The sequence below is a fragment of the Notolabrus celidotus genome, chromosome 19 (assembly GCF_009762535.1).
Source record: "Notolabrus celidotus isolate fNotCel1 chromosome 19, fNotCel1.pri, whole genome shotgun sequence".
Classification (NCBI taxonomy): domain Eukaryota; kingdom Metazoa; phylum Chordata; class Actinopteri; order Labriformes; family Labridae; genus Notolabrus; species Notolabrus celidotus.
In genome coordinates, this window is record NC_048290.1 from 1835267 (window position 1) to 1853609 (window position 18343).

At 44.4% G+C, this 18343-nt stretch overlaps 1 protein-coding gene across 1 annotated transcript in view; it reads right to left on the minus strand.

Moving 5' to 3' along the window:
- The window catches only part of ttc28 (tetratricopeptide repeat domain 28), a 74657-nt gene that overhangs the window by 45025 nt on the left and 11289 nt on the right, over positions 1-18343 (minus strand). Inside the window, exon 2 of the mRNA XM_034710171.1 lies at positions 17453-17836. Within this exon, the coding sequence (XP_034566062.1) occupies positions 17453-17836 (384 nt within the window). The remainder of the gene's footprint in view (positions 1-17452; positions 17837-18343) is intronic.

The following is an 18343-nucleotide window of genomic DNA, read 5'->3' on the forward strand; positions in this document are numbered from 1 at the left end:
ATATTTCACTGTTTTTGAAGTGGTGTTGTAAGAGTTTTATGTCACTAGTAATTGTAGAAGCCACAACGGCTCGTCCCTTTAATGAGAAACTCCTGAGAGGAACAGCACGCAAGCTAGGCTACAGTTTTCTGCAGATGGAGACGATTCTGCCACGTAATTTAGCTCATTTTGAAAGATGCACTACTGGGGATTTTTTCAGCATTTCACTTTTATACCAGAAAGCCCAAAACTGATCAGCTGTTGGGCTTCAAAGAGAGATAATACAATCAAACTTGATAATGAACATGTGACATGTTGTTTCCTGCAGACACACGCAGACACCTTCACCGTCAATGCACCAGAGGACAAAGTGGAGAAACTTCTAAGCTAAACTGGAGAGCAGAGGGATCCTGAGTTACCTGTTACAAGTACAGGATTGTGGTGGGTGTAGACCACACCTGCGACATCATTGCCCAAGATCAGAGAGTATCAGATCGCAAGCTATGCTATGGTTTTCTGCAGATAGGGCCGATTCTATCGCTAGCTTATTTTGAAAGACTCTGACCCGAGCACTCATCTTGGTTTAGGTGTACGCTCTACAGGGGAATTTTTCAGCATTGACAAGTTGTTTCCTGCTGACACATGTGGCCATCTTGATGAGTTTACAGAGGAAAAGGCGATTCAATGCACCGGAGGACAAAGCAGAGAACTTCTGAGTTAAACTGGAGAGGAGAAGAGATTCTAAGTTACTTGGTGGTGCAGGTGTTTTAACTGCTAGCTACTGCCGCCAAACCGAGAGAACTACTAGCTGTCATGAGGAAGGACTTGTGGTCGGTGTAGACCACCACAGGTACGTCAAGCGCCCACCTGCGACACCACTGCTCAAGATCAGGGTGACGCCCTCCATCGGCAAAGCTAAAAATTTAATGAAATCTGAAACTCACTCTGCAGATATTGCAGCATGACCTCTGAAAACAACATCATGGGTTTAGATTTTGCTGCTGCTACATTTAGCATCTCTTGTTGCATTTATGTCACGTTGAAATGAGCAGAGACATGATGTCCTAACCATTTCTACCTCCTTAAATCAATCAAACAGCTCAGATAGAGGTTAAATAAATGTGACAAGACCTGCTGAGTTAACCTCATATCATCAAAAGCTGGATTTAAAGCTGGGGTTGGTAATCAGATTTAGATACACTTTTTGTCATACTGGTTAAAATGATCTTTATGTCTTGATGGTAATCATCACATGATGTGTTCCTAAAAAAGAGTGAAAAAAAGACACTATCTACAGCCGGAGTAAACCTGGGAAAACACCAACCAATCACCGTTTTTTGGCTCCCCAAATTTTAAACCAATCAAATCCCGTCCAGCCGTTCTGCCCTCCTCCTGCAGAGCGTACATTTCCCCCGGCGTGCACTCCTCCGAGTCCCCGTCTCCTGCCTCTACTTCCCCTGACTCTATTTACTGCCCCTCTCGCTCGTCCTCGGGCCTGTCCCCTCTGACCTGATGAGGTGCTTTGCTCAGGACTGTAGTCCGGATCAGAGTCTAAAAAGCTCTCACCAACAAGCAGAATAATTAATGACGTTCAGTAAGTCCTACAGAAAATGTATATTTATTGTAGAGTCCGTCCGGACGCTGTAGGGATGACGAGCCGATTGGTGAACACGTTGATCTTTAATAACCGGTCACTGTCGGCCGTGATCACATTAACCAACAAAACAACAATCAATGTTTGAATCAAGCGGCAAACTCCGGTCTCAAACGATGAAGCCAATGTGGAAGTGATATAAACTGCAATACATCGAAAATCCTCTTGAGGCTGGCTGCAGAAACACCGGAAACCACATAGATATGAATGGGAAAAAGACGATCTTTGCAGCATTAATAAACATGTTTACAGCCTGGTTCAAAAAACGGCTTGGCCCTATGAAGCTAATCTCTCTAATGGCACACACTGTACGGGGGGTGAATTTTTTTCTAACGTGACGGTTCAGAAGATATTAAGATTATGAGTTTTGCCCAAATAAGGACATGACTGACGTGACTCCCGGTCGGGAACACACAGTCATTGGCTAAGAGACTCACACTACGTCACACTCTGCCTAGTTGAGTTCCGCATTACCAATATGGCTGCTGCCGTCGATTGGCTTCAAAACAGCTCTCAGGAACAGACGGGTGACGTCACGGATACTACGTCCATATTTTATACAGTCTATGGTTTGAATGAATGAAAAACTTCTCCTCTTGTCTCTCCTCTCTCCCGCTCACACACTCTACACCTCTCCTGATGCCTTCACTGACTGTCAACACTGTAGGAATTAAGAACATCTACACTGAACAGGTTTAACAAACAGTAGAGCTGTTACAGTGTTATATATGTGTTATAACTTTTCTCCTGATATCGTGTCACCAGGACAACTGGATAATGCTAGCATGATAGTTGTGAGTACTAACAGCAGCCATGTTTGTTTGTGTTTTTAACTTTCACTATGAGAATGTTTTGGTGAGGACCGGTTTTGAATCAGTCACCATCATATGGTCGAGAATCAGCGGCGCTCGTGCATGTGAGTGGGGGGGGGGGGGGGGGGGGGGGCGTCGTTTTGGAGGAGCTCTGAGGGAGGAGGGGAGGGGTTAGACGGAGTCATGAGGAAATGCTACATTCAAATTCATGCTAGTTTTCCGAGACTACCAACCCCAGCTTTAAGGTTATAAAGTCATGCTTATTCAACGATTTCACTCACATGTACTCTGTATTACATGTTGTTGTTGTTGTGATGGAGTTTAGTTGGAGAGTATTAGCATAGTAAATATATTTTTGCACACTACAACACGTCTCCCCAGCTCGGGGAACGGGACCGTCTTAGCAGCATGAGAAGACTCCACCTGAGTGGCTTCTTTCCCGTACCGGCCCCCGCTGTGGCTCATGGGTATTGTAGTATTTTAAGCCGTTTGCCAAACTTTCAGAGAATAATGAAACAAAGTCTTTCACACTGAAGAAAACAAGAGAAGGGAAAAACAGCAGCAGACTCTCCTGCCTCCAAACTCACATTTTATACTGCAGCAACAAAACAAGGAGCATTTCTCCGGAGACCGGACTAAGCTCAGGAATAAACATTTTGAATTTCATGTTTCAGCTGTTTTTTCCTCTCCTCAGGCCTTCAGCTCTTTGAGGTTAAAAACCCTGAAAACACAAAAGAAAAGATAATCCATAATTTGATCAGCTGTTTTTACGCTGACAGACCACGCCGTTCAGTCTGTGACACAAACCGCCACAGCAGTCCAGCATCCACGCTCCCTGAAGCTCTGACGGCACATTTATCTTGTTTTAGTTGTAAAACACGAGCGAGGAGGATGAAGAGAAAACCCAATGAGAGGGAAACATGGAGTACAAGATAGTTTTGCTTCCATAAAAAACAGATGAGAGAGACTTTCAATTATAACTTGACCCAGAAAACCTACAACCATCTCAGCGCTTCCCAAAGTTCCTCAGTTTTGCATCCAAGAAGAAGAAAGTCTGGAATGAAGTCTGCTCTGTGTACTCTTTCTTTTCTTGGTGTATTTCTGAGCAGCGATAGAGAAAGCACTTAGATCCCTCACATGAAAGCTCTAATACTCCACTCAAAGGGAACTCTGTGAGCAGGGAAAGTCCTGCATGGAGGGAAAATCAGGAAAATTAAGAGGAACTGCAGAAACACCTCCCATGTGACCGACTTACTATGAGTTAGTCTGGAGCTGATTCTTACTGCACTGTGCAAAAACTAAGAGACAGGTCTACTCTTGATCCATGTGAGGACGAGACTTATTAATGACAGCTTTCTGCAATGAACCAAAACTAAGATTTTAACTGCAGAACAAGACGCCTCATATTTGCATGAGACATTGCAGACCGAAGGACTTCTCTCTCTGTCTCTGATCCCCTGTGGATCATCTGTCAGGTGCTGAAGGTCTAAAGACGCCTGCGGCAGAGAGCAACGTGAGATCGTCTGAATCCCTGAACACAGACGGAGATCTTTGGTGGATAACAAATAGAAAGGAAATGTTCAAATGGTCGGTGAATATTCTTAAGCAGGCAGCCCAGATATTTGTCCAGCTTTTGATGACTTAAAGCTCCTGTGAGGAACTTTCTGTTTGTGTCAGCTTTGGCGCCCCCTTGTGGACAAACTTATACCTCTTATTTCTTTGCTGATCTTATCCTGCACACTTATTCTACATTTCATGAAGGCATGTGGCTCTTTTACTGGAGCTTCCTGCCCTTACACATGCCTAGCTGGAGTCTGGCAGGTGGAGCACACCTCCCCTCCGTTTCATATGTATACATGAAAAGGGTCTTTTCCGGGAGTTCCCTTCCCTTCCATGTGGCTACATGAAGTGCCAAAGCCTGCGGTAGGGAGAGCACACATCCCCTCTGTTGTATATGCACACATGAACAGCCAAGGCAGGGAGAGCAGCAGCAAACTGGATGTTTTAAAGCTCCTTTGAAGGGTTTTAACTTGACATGATCAGTCTTCAATTCACAGTGAGACCTCTTTAGGACTAAAGACCATTTACAAAAAAAAAACAACCCCTTCTATGTCATGATTTTTAAGGCCTGTAGCCACAGCAAGGGGGGTAGGTGTCGGGCGAGATGGTGTACTAGACGGTGAGGTGGAACCTGCAGATATCACAGTTAGTGTTACATATGATTGTTAAAACATCCAGTTTACTGCTGCTCTCCCTGCCTTGGCTGTTAATGTATGCACATAAAACAGAGGGAAGGTGTGCTCTCCCCGCCACACTCCACCTAGGCATGTGTAAGGGCAGGAAGCTCCAGTAAAAGAGCCACATGCCTTCATGAAATGTAAGGTTAGTGTTCAGGATAAGATCAGCAAAGAAATAAGTGGTGTCAGTTTGTCCACAAGGGGGCGCTAAAGCTCACACAAACAGAAAGTTCCTCACAGGAGCTTTAAGTCATCAAACCTTGGGCAAAAATCTGGGCTGCCTGCTTAAGAATATTCACCGACCATTTGACCACAAGCTGGGGGCATTCCATGTACGTATGTGGAAGGGCAGGGAGCTCCCAGAAAAGAGCCATAACGCCAAATATTGCATGAAAATAATAAACTCTTTTGAGGGGTGGTCCTGACTGAAATAAGGATAACTTCAGGAAGGACACTATTATTTATTTAACTAACTTGAAGTACTTCAAGAGTGCACTTTGAATAACTCAGCCCTCGTATTAATCACCTCTCCTGACCTCTTAATCAGCCTCAGAGATCTCAGCCCTGATGGAGTTCTGTCCTGATGGAGACCTTCCCTTCAGGAGTTCATCGTTATTTAAATCTTGATGTTTTTGCACCATCATGATGAGTTAAAGGTTCCCGTTGAGGAGTGAGAAGATTGTCAGCCTGATCTGATTCATGCTGCTGTTTGATTATTTTAAGTGTTTCTCATAAAAAGAAGGCCATCAGCCCGGATGTGAACCCTGCTTGTATTACACACACTCCCATCAAATTCCCTTTGAAGCTCAAACTCATCCTGCCCGCCTCCACAGACTTCACAGGAGCCCCAAATATGTGATTCTTCATTAACCTCAACCCCTCGTCTGGAAATAGAAACACACACCCCATTATTAGTGAGTCATTTTCTCTGCTGTTTATCTCTCCTCTCTTCTTTCTGTTTTCTTTTTCAGCTCCATTAATCCAAGCGCGCTCTGCTCCAAATACTGAGAGCAAACCAGGAAATCCCAGACAGATTCATGAGCAGGACCAGGACTCTGACAGGAAGGTTTGAAGCTACAGTAGATAGAGTCATGAGGAGCCAGGGTTTAAATAATGACATCACTGAGTGTATATAAAGATACACAACATGTCTCTCTCCTCTATCTGTAGGACAGAGGTGAAGCCAAAATAACCTCACTGAAACAAACGCTGACATATGTTCAGGTGATTTTATACCTGGATCATTTGGAGGAGAAACAGAAGCTGTTTCCCTCCTTTGATCGGATCGTTTGGACATATGTGAACACAGCCATCGCACTCTGACGGCCAAGAAGAGGTGGTCTCAGTTCGCATAGTAAGCTAGTAGTATTTCAATCAGGACCACTCTTGTCAAAATAATGAATTATTTGCATACAATAAGTTATATTTTATACCCAGGAAGAGCAGCAGGGAAGACCCCTACCGTTCCATGCTCTTATGTGAAATGCTGAAGCCTGAGGTGGGTACAGCACATCCCCGTATCTTTCATGTGGCAGTGAGAGCAGCAGCAAACACTCCTGCCCTTCCATGTGCCTCTTTTGGATGCCAAAGCCTGAGGTGGGGAGAGCACACCTCACCTCTCTTTTATTTGGCAGGGAAAGCAGCAGCAAAGACTTCTGTCCTTCCATGTTTCTACTTGGAAAATCAAAGCCTGATGGGGGGAGAGCACACCTCCCATCTCTTTCATGTGGCAGGGAGAGTAGTAGCAAAGAGCCTTTCCCCTGCCTTGTGTGACTACATAGAAAGCCAAAGCCTGAGGTTGAGAGAGCACTCCTTCCCTCTCTTTCATGTGGCAGGGAGAGCAATAGCAAAGACCCTGCCCTTTCATGTGCCTACGTGGAATGCCAAAGCCTGAGATGGGCAGAGCACATCTCCACTCTCTCTCATGCGGCAGGGAGAGCATCAGCAAAGACCATTCCCTTACATGTGTGACTGCACGGAAGGCCAGAGCCTGAGGTTGGGAGAGCACACCTCCCATCTCTTTCATGTGGCAGGGATAGAATCAGCAAAGACTGCTGTCCTTCCATGTGCCTATGTTGAAAGCCAAAGCCTGAGGTGGGGAGAGCACACCTCTTATCTCTTCATGTGGCAGGGAGAGCAACAGGAAAGACCCTTTCACTCCCATGTGTGACTACATGGAAAGCTATGAGATTGAGAGAGCACACCTCCCCTCTCCTTAGTGTGCATATGTGAAAAGCCAAGGCAGGGAGAGCATCAGCAAAGACCTTCAGCATACACAACAGAGTGAGTATCAGTGATGAAACATGACACTGGTGAAATCAGAAACAGCAGGAAGGAGGAGCTGAGTTAAGAAGCTGTTTCAGAAGTGTAATGTTCTGCAGTGAAGTTTGATTCATCACAAGGTAACAAGTGTGTTTGTGTTTTTCACTGGCTCACATGTAGATTCAGCCTGCAGGTCATGTTGTTTTCATCTCTGCTGATTGTTTCACACCATTTTTACTGACTGTGAGGAAACAAGCCAACGAAACATCAATACACCAACGAAACGCAGGGAGGAGGAGCACTGCCAAGTGATCAATATCTAATATAAGAGATGGCTCTGCAAATGTTTTATGCACATTCTCAGGCCATCAAAGACACACACACTGAGAAGTGGTTACAAACTTTGAATGCTAACAGGAACATTAATAACAGGGAACTCCACGGGGCACTTTCAGAGCTATTTTGAAGACTTGGGCACCCTGATGATGTTCAGACTTTTAGATAAAAGATGCTTTTTTAAATATGTCTTCACAGAAAAACCGGCGCACAGACAAGCTCTTCATTTAGTGGGGACGATCATTTCTGTCATATTCAGACATGGCGGCTGCAGAAGACGATAAACTGTCAGATATGTGATCAGTTGTTGCGTATAGATATAAGATTCTTCATCCTTTGAAATTCATTTTTAAACATCCAAACTCTGAAAACAGTCACCCCACACCACGCTGCAGTCCAACAGAGTCCCTCTCTTATTATCTCCCTCTGCTGTTATCTCCCTCCCTCCTCTGCAATTCTCTTTGCACAGACAGCCGAGGCACCCGGCTGTGAGCGAGAGAGATGAACGCAGACAGAGCCGGCTGAAAGAGGAAAAAAAAACCTCCAGCAGCAGCAGCAGCAGCAGCTCCGGACGGATGCTGAGACAGCAGAGTTTGGGTCGAGTCTGGCTGCGTGGAGGCAGATGTCTTACAGAATGTAAACTAAGGAGCAGGAGCATATCTCCTCCATTAACAGCAGACAATTAGGCCCAGTCACTTACAGGCACAATCAGGACTCATTACGCTCCATAGGCGAGGGGGAGGAAGTCTGTGTGTGTGTATGTGTGTGTGTGAGGCAGAGCGAGCAGCAGGTTATTCCCTGCTGATGTGCACTTTTCTGCAAATACGTTATCACATCCACGAGAAGCTGTAGGTTTACTCAGCCCTGCTCCTGCTCCTGCTCCTGCTGCTGCTAATGGGAGCGATAAGATGCAGGAACTGACAAGAAGGAGAAACATTGGTGTGTCCATTCAAACCCGGGAGCTACAGAGGGTCATTACACTGTGAGAAACCAGCACTGAGTCCTGCTCAGAGGAGCCGGGCTGCACATAAACCAGATTATGTGCACGGTGCAGGAGGGCGAGCTGCACGGCCTCATGTGACGAGGGTCATGAGAGAGCGGTGACAAAGGAGAAGTTGTGTTCAAGCTTCCTGAGGATGTGACCGAGCAGTTTCCCAGAACAGCAGTGCTGCCCTCTAGTGGCCGTTTAGAGAAGTGTCTCTCTCTGACTCAGTGAAGGAGGTTTGATGATTTATTCTGTGTTTGAAGAAGTTTGTAATTAAGACGTGATTATAGGATGTAATGTAAGAAGAGGGATCGCTGTACGCTTGTTTGGATCATGTAGGGAGTGAAAACTCTGCTCTCTGTTCTACATTAGATCATTTTATTGAAGGGAGATGACCTCATCTTTCAAAACCTTTGTTTCTTATTTTGAGTGACTGAATAAACAGAGAGTCTGCACCGCCGAGCTGAGGACAGACAGGACATGAGACGGTTCTTTGGTATTAAAATTAACTACAAGAACATGCTCTACATGAAAACTCAGCCGGGATGTTTCAAATGGATGTTTACTTCTCCTAAAAGTGAAGCAACTTTGAAAGTAATATTATTCTATGTGGTGTTATGAAAAAAAAGTTCATATGTGAACCAATGAACTCAGCATTACAACTTTAATCTTTTGCATGAAGACATGTATTATTAAATTAAAGGCCCTGTGAGGAGTTTTGAAGTGGCTGAGAAACAGACTGAAAATGATACTGAGGCCTCTTTATAACCTTCAATAGCAAACAAGACCATCAGCAGCAACACTGACACCTTCTCTGTTTTCATTTTTAATGCCTGAAACCGCCCTGAGGGGGTCGGTGTCAGACCAGATGATGGACATCTCGCTTCAGAAACAGCCTTTATTTGAATGTTTTCATGGAAAATAATCACATTGCCTGATAAAGTTGACTGTTAAAAAACAACAGGATGAGGTTTTTGTTGAAAACACTACTTTTGCATGTACAGGACAAGAGATAAGAGGTATCACTTTGTCCACAGGGGGTGCCAGAATTGATACAAAACAAAAGTTCCTCACAGCAGCTTTAATTATCTAAAGTTATATATGTATTATTAGTAGTAGTAGTATTTAGTAGGGGTGACCCCAAATAGTTGAATATTCGACGATTCGTTCTAACTAGCATTAGTCGACTGCCAATCTCATAGTGGAATATTTGCATATGAAACATGGATCATTCCATTCAAACCATGGGGGTGCTCAATGTCTAATTTTACATTATTTTCCTGTTTCTTCTGCCCGTACACACGATGGTTTTCCTCACGTACAGTTAGAAAAGACTCAAGCGGACAAAGACGAGATGAAAGACTGTTTTAAAAGGTTCTGTTAAGAGATTTAAAAACCCTTTAGCTGGTTCAGGTTTGATGTTGAACATTATAAACATGTTTAGTCTTAAGTTGGACAGACTACCCTCTGCAGTGCTGCTCTCTGCTGTGTGAACACTGTTTAAATATCTCCTGATTCCTTTCTCTATAGTGGAGCGTTGTTCCATGTTTAACTGATGGTGGTCTTATTTGAGTTTTCTCTCCTTCATCACCTCGTTGTTTTTGTAATATAGATTTAAAAAATCTAAGTTTTATACTTATAATATTCTGTTGTCCCTTTTACTTTAAGCTATGAGTCTCTTAATTGTAAAGGGTTATGTGTAATATTGTCATGCGGTCACCATCATGCAGACTTTGGGTCATTAAGAAACAACAAACATTCCACTATTCATCCACTACGGGCAAAATCTGATGGATCAGATTCCACTAAGCAAATCCTTAGTCGGGCTCACCCCTAGTATTTATTCATTATTAAAGACATGTATGAAATTAATTATTTAAATGTATTTATTATGATTGAGTGTATTATTATTGTTGTTATTATACTTTAATTTATGTATTTATTTAATCATTAATCAATTATTAAACACAAGTATTAAATTAATTATTTAAATGTATTTATTAAATGTAATTAACTATTACTTTACCTAACTTATTTATAATTAAAGACATGTTTTAAATTAATTATTTTAATGTATTTCTTATGATTGAGATTATTATTATTATTATCATTATTACTTAAATTTATCTACATATTTAATCATTAATTAATTATTAAAGACACGTATCAAATGTATTATTTAAATGCATTTATTAAATGTATTTACTATAACTTTAACTAATTTATTTATTTATTTAAAATTAAAGACATGTATATGAAGCATGTATTTTGGGGTATAATCCTGATCTGTACCTCAAGCTGTGAAATATTTCCAAGAACTTTTATTCGTGTACTTTTATTACCTGTAACGTTAAGGTGCTCAAAACTCTCTCTGCCATCCGCAAACTCAAAGCACTTTCTGTCGCCCCCCACCTTCTACTGTTACTGTACCAAAGCATCATCCAACCCATCCTCCTCTACTGTTCCCCCTGCTACTACAACATGCTAACTGTCTCCAACAAAAACAAACTCATACGCACCACAAACACTGCCACCAAAATCATCCGCCTCCCCACACCCAACCTGTCTGACCTCAACAACAGAGCCATCATACGCAGAGCACGCACTATAACACTGGACCCCCAACACCCCCTCTACTCAGTCTTCACACTACTCCCCTCCGGTCGCAGATACAGATCCCCTTACTGTAGGCGAGCCCGGTTTGGCAGAAGCTTCGTCCCATCGGCCATAGCACTGCTAAACAGAATGCCACTGTAATGTGTTCGGTGTGTTTATATGTGTCCGGTGTGCATATATGTGTCCAGTGTGCTCATATGTGTTCGGTGTGTTTATATGTGTCCAGTGTGTTTATATGTGTCCTGTGTGTTTATATGTGTCCTGTGTGTTTATATGTGTCCTGTGTGTTTATATGTGTCCTGTGTGTTTATATGTGTCCAGTGTGTTCATATGTGTTCGGTGTGTTTTATATGTGTCCAGTGTGTGCATATGTGTCTGGTGTGTATATCTGTGGGATGTGGTGCACCATTGCTGTGAGGCTGGGTGGATGTTTATGGTTATTGTGTTCATCCATGTATTCCTGTACAGCCGGTGGCAACAAATCTCCTTATTAAGGACAAATAAAGATCTATCTATCTATCTAAAAACTTTCCATTAATGCATGCAGCTCTGCTTTAATCCACATTTTTATCTCTTTACTTTTACTTATTTAAATTATTCAAATCAAGGATGCAGGATATCAGATGTGCTGATATTTTAAATCCCTGTAGCCGATATAGTACAGATAAATACACACTTCTTCTATTGTAAAGCACACAGAGTCTCTCCTGTAGTAGAAGTTACCTGTTACTCTTTGTAGGAACCAATTTTAAAGATTTTTTTATTTACATAGTTTGTTCATTTTCAGCTTCTTTATTCCTTTAACTTTGTCCTTAGAGGGAGACAGGTCACCGTATATACTGTCACTGACTGCAGGCTTACTGTAAATGTTCGTTAATGGTATTTGCACTGATAGTGTTAAAGTAACCTGAGCCGGTGCATGTTGTTTTCATTATAATTACTTTTGCAATAACAACTTGGAATCATCTCCCCCTGGATTTCTCGTTGACACCCTGCACATGTGACCAAACTACGCCTGTGCACGTGTCTGCTGTCATCCTGTGTGCACAATGTCTCAACTTATCAGAGATGTTCACGTCTGCAGATACAGACTATCAACTTTTAAGATATGCTGATAAAGTCATGCATCTTCTGACGTCTGAATGTATCAAACTGTGTCACCCTAGTTTCTACAGACTGACGGTCTGAGCATGTAAAAGTGTTGATGTGATGCAAAGAGGTGTGTTGTCGTTCTTGTGATCAAAGTGAGAGTCCACTAAGTGAAACGTGTCTGAGCTGCAGACTGACTCCGTCACTCCCCTCACATGGTGTGCAGTAAGTCCTGGATTACCCTCCTGACCCAGACTCGGCGCTCCATGATACAGAGACACAGCTCCAACCTTACATCACATCATGAGACTCTCGGGGAGGATCCCGACAGGAGAAATTGAATCGTCTTCATGTCTTGGATCAGATTATGAAGCACTTTGAAACTCTGTCATGTGCAGCAGGATTATTTAAGGTCCCTGCTCGCAGAAAGCGGCGCTCTGAGCTTCCTCTGCACGTTATGTCGGTCAGACTTTTGCAGCCTGTGGTTGGAGAGAAGTTTCTTAATGACAGGGGAAGCCTGAATGAAGCTGGGCTGGCCCAGAGGGCTTCTGGGTAAACAGGCGGAGCTGGCTGCCATCTGGTTGGCGTCTACTTCAGAGGAGAAGACTCAGTGATGATCTGAATCCAGCGATACATCCCAGAGCAGATTATTTAGGAGCCGGACCGACACCCGCAGGATTTAAAGACGGGTCCAAGAAAACGCTAAAGAGATGACGACTCTGTCTGCTCACAGCTCGGAGAGAAATCTGTGATGTCTACATTTACACACATTTACCTTCTTTAAAATGAAAAGCTTCTTTAAATCATATGGAAAATGTTCCATTTTTTCTGAGAGCTTTGTCATGAAAGTGTGGACGAATAATCTCCTGAAGCCTCAACTTTAACCCCCCAAAGCATTTGGGGGCTGGTGGTCTAGCAGTCTAAGTGCGACTTTAGTGCGAGGCTTTAGTCCTCGTTGCAGAGGTTGCTGGTTCCACTCTCAGCCGTGACCATTTGCTGCATGTCTTCCCCCACTCTTTACTCCCTCAGGACTCGAGCTGCATTAAGACTCTAAAGACTGAGAGGAGGACTCAGACTTATTTAAAGCTCCTGTTAGGAGTTTTTGAGTGGTCATGAAATGGACTGAAATGAACAGTGATGCCTCTTTATAACCTAGAAAAGCAAACAAGACTGTTTGAAAAGGTATTCATCATTTCGGTTTTGTTATTTTAAAGCTTGAAATCACTGTGAGAGGGTAGGTGTCAGATGAGGTGATTGTCAGCACGTCAAGAAAAACCTTTTTTCTGTAGTTAATATTCTTAATGAGTGAAATAGTTGGCTGTTAGTTGAAAGCAGGAGGAGATAACATAATTTACACATGAACAGGACAAAATAAGCAAGATCACTTAGTCCACAGGGGGGCGCCAGAGTCAACACAAACAGAAAGTTCCTCACAGGAGCTTTAATGTTCGTATCATTTGATTCATCAGTTTTTTATTTTAAGCCCTGATCATTTCATTTTCAAGCACTGGCTGGCACGTGTGTTCTGTGCCATCTTGTTCAATCACAGGATATTTAAAGACACGTCATTCCTTTTAACAATTTTCTAGGAATGCACCGATCCCATCCATCCATCCATCCATTATCTTGACTGCTTATCCTGTTTTGGGGTCACGGGGGGGCTGGAGCCTATCCCAGCTGGCTTTGGGCGGAAGTCAGGGTACACCTTGGACAGGTCGCCAACCTATCACAGGGCTAACACAGAGAGACAGACAACCATTCACACAAACAGTCACACCTACGGGCAATTTAGAGTGACCAATTAACCTGGTGAAGCCGGAGTACCCGGAGAGAACCCATGCATGCACAGGGAGAACATGCAATCTCCACACAGAAAGGCACCTGGCCGGCCGGGGATTTGAACCAGGAACCTTTTAGCTGTGAGGCAACAGTGCTACCCACTGCACCACCGTGCAGCCCACAATCCGATCCTGGTATCGGATATCTGCTAGATCGGATATCGGTGACAAAGGGCCGATCTATATGGCAGATCTATTCATCTCAGTTCTATACTTTCCTGTGTTTACAACAGCCATGTGCGTCTCCTATGTCATCAGCGCCTGACGGTCTGTGCATGTTTGCCCGGTGGAGCATGATGGAGGAATAACTACAGAGGCTCTGAAGTTTAGGTTCACACTTCTTTTGTTAACAACTCCGCCAGAAACTCTCAACATGTGCAGCGGTAATGTTTCCACGGATTGCAGTCGATATGAAGTATATAATGGAAGCCCAAAGGAAGAAGTTTACTTCAGCTGTAGCCGACTGCAAAGAAGGAAGTAAAACCTTCGTTTAATGGATTCAAAGTGAGAAAACACGGACAGGTTATTGGATTTAATTGTTCCAGATCCTTGAAATGAAGGGATTCCAGCCTCCGGTTTAGAACTACAGTTCACCATCAAGTCAGAAAAGCCTGAAGTTGCCAAAACATGATCCTATCCTCACATTAAGGAATAGAGATTGTTAAATCAATACCAGGATCGGATCGGCAGATACCAAAGCCCAGGTATCAGGACCTAAAAAATAGGATCAGTGCATCCCTACAATTTTCCCCAAATGCAAAGAAGAGCAGAGAGCTAGAACTATCGAGGAGACAAGCTCAGACTTTAACAGACTTCTGCAGGATGACCTGAGAAGAGTCAGAGAGATGCTGAAGCTCCTCGGACTGACAGACGCTCAGCTGTCGTCTGTGTCTCTGCAGCGACTCGGCTCGGTTTGTTTATCTTAAATCCGATTAGCACAGAAGGCAAACATCCTTCTTCTCCACAAGACGGACCAAACACAAACCTTTATATGTGAGACCAGATCTACAAAAGTCTGTGAGGAAGCAGAAGTTTCCCAGAGTGCTGCTATTATAAACTGAATGATCAGAATAAATGCACCTGTGTGAGGAGGTAAGAAAGGCTTTATGAGAAACCAAAGAGCTTCACAGAAACACAGCGAGAGAGCGAGCGACGGCAAACATTCAAACATTCAAACATTCACACACACAAAGTCTGCAGGAGAAAAGGCTTTTCGCTCCTGCTGCAGTTTTACTTCACTGATGTGACTTCATTTGAATCACAAAGAAAACAAAAGAGTTTCTCAAAGCGGAGGGCTGAATGCACGGAGAGAGAGAGAGAGAGAAAGGTAAAGCTGCACAAAACGACAAGAAAACAACATTAAAATGCAAAGACGGTTTGTTCTTCTGCTGATCCTGATAAACACGCAAACATCAGCGACTTTCTGACCACATACACCCCTCTGTTACCATGACGGAGCCAGTGTGTGATACACTGAGTGTGTGTGTGTGTCTGTGTGTGTGTGTGTGTGTGTGTGTGTTTGGGCCTGTTGAGCCAACAGTGGGAGAAACGGTGGGAGGTGAGCGGAGGAGAAGAAAAGAGAAGCCGGCGGCAGAAAGAGAGAAGTGAAGCAGAAGTAAACGTCGCCCTCGGAGAGACTCGCTCGCATTGGTACTTCATTAGTCCTGACCCTGCCTTTGAACCACGGCGAATGCGGCGGCGAGCCTTCTGCTATGACACCGCCACCATACAAACCACATACACACACACACACACACACGAACAAACACACACACACACACGAAGGAATGCTGCTTCTGTTATTGTCTTTAAGTGACAAACTCAGGCCAAGGCCCGGCCAAGATTGAAAAACAAAATAACAGCCGTGCAAAGCTCTCTCTCTCTCTCCCTCCCTCACAAACACACACACACACACACACACACACCCACAAACACACACAGATACACACCCAAACAGCACTTCCGTCCATTCTCTAGCACAGAGAGAGGAAGTGGAGTGGAGCTGGCGTGGCCCCAGCTGTCCAGACAGAGGCAGCCTGGCAGGCCCGGTCTGCAGCCTGCTTCCTCTGAATGCCTTTAAAAGACTCTCTGAGCCCTCTCCATCATTCTCTCCATCATGCTCTCCATCATTCTCTCCATCATTCTCTCCATTCAGCGTTTACTGTGTTTGTAGATGCAAAGAGCTGCCCCAGTGTTAAGAAGCACTTCATGAAGTTTCTGGTCATTTGTTGTCATGGTGAATGAGCTGGGAACGGGAACACTGCTTTAACATCAAGGCTTCATGGACCACTTCAGATTAAAACTATGGAAGTTAAAGACTTTAACTATGAGGACACAATCCTCTGTCAAAACTTCCTCAAAAACTCAAAACCCAGACTCTGTTTTGACTTCATTTGGCAGGATTTAAACGTCTAACAGGAACAGAGAGGTTTGGAATCAGCACCTGTAGTTTGTTTAGACTGACAGCAGAGTGACGAGTAACAGTCTGGGAAAATGTCCCTGATCCTGAGTCCTGAAACATCTAACATCAGACTTCCACCAGATCTGTGTCCGGTCCGGCTCCATGCTCTCTCCCCCGTTAACACCCACCTGGTGTGTTTTCAGAACGCAGCACGGAGCAGGACCAACTTTTTCACTAAAAAACAACATTTCGGGGCGCTGGTGGCGTAGCGGTCTAAGCGCCCCACATACAGAGGCCACAGACTACAAAGAAGTCAGGGTTCACCCTCTGGGTACCATAAATGTCTCTGCAAAATTTCAAGGCGACCAATCTAAGAGCTGCCGACTCACTTTGCTACAAAACAACTGCAGGAAGTTTTCAGAGGATCACAAAAAACATGAGGGTTCATCATCTGGGACTACGACCTCTTTGGGACTACGACCTCTTTTGCACCAACGTGAACCGGGTTGTATTTCCAGGCTGGCGCTCGCGCTGGTTCAGAGCTGGGTGAGGTTGATGCGTCGTGCTCCGGCATCCGACAAATTTAGAAGTCTTGTGTCTCTGATCCAGAGGGCTCCAACCTGCTGGATCAGAGATGCAGCCGGACCGCAACGGAGCAGATCCAGTGGAAGTCAACACATTGACTAGAATAGAAACCTAGCGGACACGGATCTGGGGGAATTTGTGCGTAAGGGCCTGTGTCCACTGACAATGACGCCCATGACCTCAAGTCAGAGCCCTTCTCACTGACACTGACGCTGTTTCTAGGTTGCAAAGCAATTCCACTCAGTTCCTCAAGTAGTGACTTCTAAGCCTGTTTTATATTGCTCTGTATGCTTAATATTTGTCCACTTAAGTTAAGTTTTGCTTTCATTCAAGGACATTTTTAACCCATTAAGCCCAGGTTTAAAAAACGCTGTACTTTTCCTTTAAAAGAGATGCTGTGTTTGCTTAAATCATTGCCATCAGAGTGAGGAAACACAAGGAGGAGCACGAGGGAGCTGATGGTATTTCCACCGAAGCAAGAGTTCAGAAATGGAGAAACTCCAGAAGAGAAGAAGAGCCTCTGCAGTAATTTACCAAATCATAAAGAGAAATGTTAACCTGATCTTCACCAGCTGTTAAAAATAAAAAAGGGATTATCACTGCATCATGAATATTCTCTATCACCCTCAGCTGTAGTCTCTCCGTCACGCTCTCTTACCTTCGGCCACTTTGGGTTGATGACTCGAGCCTTGACGGCGTCGTCCAGCGCCATGCTGTACTGTCCCAGCCTCAGGTGGGCCGCCGAGCGGTTGCTGTACAGGATGCAGTTCTGCGGGTCGGCGGTCAGGGCCTCGCTGTAAAGCTGCACCGCCAGAGCAAACTCCCCCTGCTGGCAGGCCTGGTTACTGCGGCGCACACGCTCCAGGAACTCTGCTTTACTCAGACCAGGCGGGCCCAGTCTGCTCGGGGGGCTGGAGGCAGGCGGGCGCTCATTCTTTTTCAGTTTAGGGACTGAAGGAGGGATGACGGGAGAGGAGGAGGAGGAGGAGGACGAGGGAGGGTTGGCGGTCCTGCTGGTGGAGCGAGAACCGAACAGAGAGAACTGAGGAGGAGAAGAAGGAGAGAGGGGGAGACACTCTGTTAATTCATTGTGACAGATAAAATACAAACTCTGATAATCAATCAAGATTTAATTTTTTTACAAAGTCTTCTTTATTGTCATAAACTGCAGTATGCACCACACATAGCTCCACTCCAGTTTACCTGGAACCCCTCATCCAGGTCTACTGCCCTTCTCGCCCGCTACGCTCAGCCTCTGAAAAGCGCCTAGTGCTTCCAGCACACAAGGCCTCAAAATCACTAGCTGGACTCTTCTCTTCTGTTGCCCCTAAATGGTGGAATGAATTGTCCAACTCCATTCGATCTGCAGAGTCCCTCTCTACTTTCAAAAGACAGCTAAAGACCCAGCTCTTTAGGAAGCACTATGCACTTAGCTAGACTGTTCTCCACTGTTGTCCCCAGGGGCAGATCATGTCTTCCAGCTACAGTTGACTCACACTGTCCTGCTCTACTCTGGGACTCTGTGTTCAGGTCTTGGGTGACCCAGCAC